Genomic DNA, 5,696 nt, shown 5'->3' on the forward strand with positions numbered 1-5,696 from the left:
GCATTTATAGCACTTCACAGGGTTTGATCTGTATCTTTTTTCACTGACAACTGCGTCTCCTTTAGTCGACTGCGGCCGTTTACGGTGAGCACACGCCATTAGTTCCTTTTCCATCGTTACTCGTGAGTCTATGTCAAGGGTAAACGCGGTGCGTTGAAGCCGAGGTTCGATTTTCACGGCGTGTGCCATTACGACCGCCACCGCGATCTGCTCCGTACTCATGGAATGAAAACGCGTCAGAAATAAGGATAAAAGTCGTCCAGTATAAGCGGCCAAGCACTCGCATTCGCGTGGGGATCCGTTATTCAGGTGCACCAACATCGCGGCTGGAGTTTCAGCCACATCAAACCTTGCGAGGAATAGTTCGCGGGAGTCTCCCCACTCCATTCCGTTGAAGCTGATCTGTGAGAACTATGCACTCGCAAGACCTTTCATGGCCTTGCTAATGCAAATTACCAGCGTGCCACCCTTCAGCGGGTCTTCTTGCATACACAGATCAGCGGTCGCACACCACGACTTTGGGTCGGCGTCCGTATACTCGGGATCGAATTGCGGCAATTGCACTAATTTGCTTGAGTTAGGTGTTTTAATAGCGTTGATAAGCTTCATCATTTGCCGATTGTGTATCTCGAGCAACATTCGAAGTCCACTTGCTGATTGTTCGCTGATATTTGCCGGTTCTTCCATGGGTAATTCAACTTCTGATGTCGCAGAAGATAGTTCCGGAGCCCCGTCTAGCTCGTCACCCAACCCGTGTCCACTCATTATCATGTTAAGCACCAAAACGATTCTACTGCTCGCTACGACAGTCTATTCCTCATTGCCGTCTGTACGTTGTTAATCCTCGCTTGTCAATTTTTCTGATCAACAACAGTACTAGTCGCTCCGCTCCGGGCAGACTTACCTTTCTTCCCGTCCGCAACATTTACTATTCGAAACAAGCGGATTGACTAATCCCTGACATATATATTGTTACTCCGGGCGGATAACCGGAGTAGGAATAAATGGGTCAGATTTGCAATAAGTCTGTTTTATTCAGAAAAAGGTGCGTGCGCTCTCTTTGCTAGTTCTGAACAGACTGTTATTTACAATAATAACAGCCAACTAGGCAACGTCAGATTGACAGACGTCAAAGACATCTGACGAAGAGTCTGGTGGTAGCGTCAAGAGGAGGCGGCCGACTGCTCGCTGTCAAACATCATGACGTTGGTCACGACGTCATGACAGCGCGACAGCAGCCCTACTCGACTGGCACTAACCTACCTATCGGACCATGCGATGCGTATACGCTGAGATCCCGTGAAGAGATTTCCCCCCGCGTAACACTGCCCTCCCCTTCGGAAAAGAGTCGTCTCGACTCTAAATCCTCCAAGGAGAGACGCAAACCATGTCCGGGCTCCACATGGGTTGGTGTCAAAGAAATTGAGGTTGGCTGGAGGCTCTGGACCCTTTACAAAACGCCATTGCCCCAGAGCGAGCCGGCATTTGCCTAAAACCACAGAAAACCCTGAGGAGTTCGCTCGACACCCTAACCTAGTATTAAAAACTAAAGCCAGTAGGGCGGACAATAGAAACCCTAGATACGTGTATTTCGTAAGGTTAAATTGGGACGCTTATTCACAAAGAAATAGTTCCCGCGACCTCGGAGTAGAATGCACGGAAAACTTCGTCAGGAGAAGATCGTGCGTTCAAGACAAGTACGGAAGCAGGAACGGCGAAAAGTGTCCGATCCATAAGCCACTTCTCGTGAACTTGATGAAACGAGGTCAAATAGGCAAGGGTTAAAACTTCTTCTTCAGCTCGCGCTCGAGAATTCACCCTTTCGAGAGCAATCTCGGGAGAAAGACGGAGGTAGACGACTAGATCAACTTCCGTCTCCGGCAGGCGAGACAGAGAATCGAAGGACTGTTCAAGCACCCGACCCTGGACTTCTTCAAAACTGCCTGTTCGCCGCAGATGCTCGACGAAGCAGCGGGTGCTGAAGACCGATCACTCCATAATCCTGAACGGAAGCACCGTGGATACGCTATGCTGCGTTAACATGCAGTTCAAGGCGTGAACTTGGAACAGGAAAGCATATCGGGAGAAATCCCCGTACAGCTTGGTGAGAAGATTCACGCCGCAAAAGTCCTGGAATTCCTCGACCGGTTCTAGGAGGGTCTGGACTGTTTCCTTGGCCAGAAACTGTCCGACGAAGGAAGATTTTCCTGCCCCGATGTTCCCTTCCACGACGATTGTAAACGGACGAGATCCTGAGATTCCCCGACAGACTTCGAGACCAGGATTGGGAGTCTCCGGGAGAGCCGTGAGCGCGCGGATTTGAAAAGTATCTTGAACGCCTTCATAGAGCGCAAGTCTGTCGGAATGAATGACTCGGAATTTGCCGCCAGCGGGCTTCCGGATGCGGTACACCACATCGTTAATCCGATCGATTATCTGGTACGGTCCTTCCCAGTTTCTTTGGAGTTTCGGGCTCCTGCCCTGTATTCTCCTTGGTTGAAACAACCAAACCTTCTTCCCGGGCTCAAAGCGACTGCTCCGAACGTTTCTGTCGTAACGTTCCTTGACTCTGTCCGAGGTTAACTGAATCTTCCCCTTTACGAGTCATTCCACCTCCTCTATTTTTCTGCGCAAATCGGAGACGTACTCGGGGACGGACAGGGGGTCAGAATCTTCTTGCCGAAGGCCACGCAACAGTAGAGACGGAAGTTTCAGCTCGCGTCCGAGCGCTAACATAGCTGGAGTCTCTCCAGTCGTCTCATGTTTAGCGGACCGATACGCCAAAAGGAATAGCGGGAGATGCTCATCCCAATCCCGTTAATTCTCATCGACGTAGGTCGCCAGGTACTGCAAGATCGTGCGATTAAGGCGTTCGACCATGCCGCCCGACTGGGGGTGAAGGGGGGCAGTTCTTTTTTTCTTGATTCCCAAGAGTTTCATCGTCTCTTGGAACAAAGCTGACTCAAAGTTACTCCCCTGATCCGTATGAATCTCCAACGGAACTCCATGCCGGCAGATTACTTCATTCACAAGGACCCCCACGACAGTTTTGGCGGTGAAATCCGAAATCGCGAAGGCCTCGGGCCAACGGGTGAAGCAGTCAACAACCACTAGCGCGTAGCGGTTACCATATTTCGTTTTCGGAAACGGACCCAAAATATCCAGAGCCATCCGTTCACCTGGGGCTCCGACGTTGTATATTTGCAGAGGGCCCTTGCCTCTCCCCGTTACTTCTCATATGCACGTATGAGATGCGCGCGCCTTCCTAATTTTAATGATAATGAAAACGGTTGTTGCTTTCGAAAGTTATGAACAATTTATTAAATTTTTTCTGTCTACCCCAACATACCATAACCTACCCCAACCTATCCTACCCAACCAACCAAACGAAGAATCGTGAGATTTTCGGCCAACCAGCCTAAGAATTGCAAAAGGGCCGACCAATCAACAAGAAAGCTGTAGTGTTTTGATTTCCGAATTTTCCGAACAACCACACGCATGATTATTGTATTCATTTTGTTTTGGAAGTCCTTTCGATCACTTAATAGACAAATCCTTTCCAATTGTGGCGGTGAATCTGCGTCAATCAATTAGGTATGCGTGAATGAATGCTTTGACCCTCGAGTGTCTATTTAATACCATGACAATCTGAGAAAATCCATCTTGTGAAAGAAACAAAGAGCGTCCTTATTACCAAGCGTGTCCAAGAACGAGAGCGATGGTGAGTTGTATTTCAATTATACGCACCAGTGATATGAATATGAGATGTGTGACATTTGGACTTTACGCAGGGGGATCGTGCAGGTTGAAGAAGGTGACGGATAATGATTTTAAGTTCTGTTGCCGGAATTTATAATTCGTTCTCAAGCTGTGAAACAGTGAAGATGGGGAAAGTCTCCAGGAAAAACGGTGAGTGAATTTCTTATTCGAACTTCCTGATCAGGTTTTCTCATCGGGATGTCATTTTTATCAAATATCTGAAGCCCACATTGATTTTGAGTAAATACTGATCATCATTCTTGTACACTGTCACGTTTTTTTCAGGCTGAAAAGAACGATAGTACATACGTTGGTCGATGTGATAATCTGTCACCATCCTAATTATTCCGAACATTCCGATTGCGATTTTCATGAACAAATGTAGAGGAACGAGAGTTTTTTTTTGCGCAAATTATAATTATCAATTTGCCGAGCATGACTACCCATGCTCATCATACTCTGCCTTTTTTTCCCCACTCACTGATTTTGAAATCGTATGCCAATAATGTAGCAGTTCAATAATATTAAAGGATGATCACAAAGAACACGATGATTTGGTTAGTGTTGCACTTTAATTAATTAATAATAATACATTAGCAACTCGCCCTATTTATTCCGGGCACAATACTCTTACTCTCTTTTGTTATAAGTTCTGGAAAGTGTGAACACAATAATTATTAGCGAATAACATCAAACTTAGCAAATTACACATTCATCGTGATTCGTCATTCCTTGATCAAGACACCATCCATCATTTGCTATCATCTTGCCGTTAATCGATGAAACGACGAATTAATATATCGAAGAAGTGGAGCTTAAAAGAGAAAAAGTTCGAATAATTGAATTCAATTTCTCAACCCCGTGTTCTAGCATAAATTCAGTCGAATGACAATCCACGCAGTATCTGTATTTCGCAGAGAGATGCTCGCTCTGAAAAGGTAATCCGTAGTTTTCTGAAAACGAGGTGTTTGATGTACACGAAACTTTAGTGAACGACACATCAGCTAGAAAGTGCCTCAGTATTCAATTTTCACGGAATTTTGAAATAATCGCCACAAAATTTTCTTTTCACGATAGCAACTATCAAATTATTTTCAAATTCGTAGTTATTCGGTTATTTCTTCCCCAAATGAGATAAGTCAGATTTCAAAGTACGTGATTTTCTTAGCACCGAGTAGTTAAGTATTTCAGAATCGCTATGCCGTACCCTTTTGATAAACTTGCAGAATATCCGGGCATGTCCGGTAAGATGACAATCCTCGCGATTTTGTGTACTCGAACAATACCTGATGGGCGATTCGAGAAATGCGAACTGATGAACGCCATTTCTGGACGTCTATGTTTTTAACAAAAAAGATCATCGCAGTTTTCTTATTGTTTCAACGATTAGAGTGGGAGATAGGAATGTGCCCGCCAAGTATAAGAACCTCCAACCAGGGCAGGTTCAGACATTCTTCGGGCTGCACTTCGACAGCGAAAATATCATGGTTGAATGACCTGTGACGGAATGAAGAAACAGGAATCGGAAACCGAGTACACAATCGATACGATCAAATGAGTTGCAAATACTTGGCGCTAATTTTTGATTTCACGACCGAGAGTAGCGCTGGATTTTCTCGTTTAACTGTCAAAAATTCTAAAACTGACTCAACGCCCCATACGGTTGATTGAATTCTAATACTTGGCGCTAATTGTTGATTTCACAACGATGATGAGCGCTGGCTTATATGTGCGTAAAGTTAGCACCGCCATTTTGAGAATTTAGAAATTCGATAATTGTGCCGGATTGTGCTCAGCTTGTGCTAAAGTGTACTATGAACCAAAAAAATATATGTCGAACCGGTTCTTCAAAATCGCCCAAAAACGTTTTTTCGGTAGCACCGCCATTTTGGAAAAAACGAAAAACACCAATTGTATTGTGTCACATCCAAAGTGCG

At 45.4% G+C, this 5,696-nt stretch overlaps 1 protein-coding gene across 1 annotated transcript; it reads right to left on the minus strand.

Annotated features, from left to right (window-relative positions):
- Positions 1-1,914: 1,914 nt before the first annotated feature.
- LOC125499764 lies at positions 1,915-4,524 on the minus strand. Its single transcript, XM_048649155.1, has 2 exons — positions 4,468-4,524; positions 1,915-2,595 (listed from the first exon to the last, which is right to left on the minus strand). The coding sequence occupies exons 1-2, from the start codon at positions 4,522-4,524 to the stop codon at positions 1,990-1,992; spliced, it is 663 nt and encodes a 220-aa protein (XP_048505112.1). The 3' UTR covers positions 1,915-1,989.
- Positions 4,525-5,696: the final 1,172 nt, after the last annotated feature.

This window comes from Athalia rosae, chromosome 1 (genome assembly GCF_917208135.1).
Source record: "Athalia rosae chromosome 1, iyAthRosa1.1, whole genome shotgun sequence".
NCBI lineage: Eukaryota > Metazoa > Arthropoda > Insecta > Hymenoptera > Athaliidae > Athalia > Athalia rosae.

Excerpts from the sequence above, each read along its gene's own strand:
- LOC125499764 (XM_048649155.1), bottom strand. The coding sequence starts at position 4,524 with ATGATAGCAAATGATGGATGGTGTCTTGATCAAGGAATGACGAATCAC. Across the intron at positions 2,596-4,467 it reads TGACGAATCACGATGAATGT|GGGAAGATTCAGTTAACCTC; the intron begins GTAATTTGCTAA and ends TGACTCGTAAAG.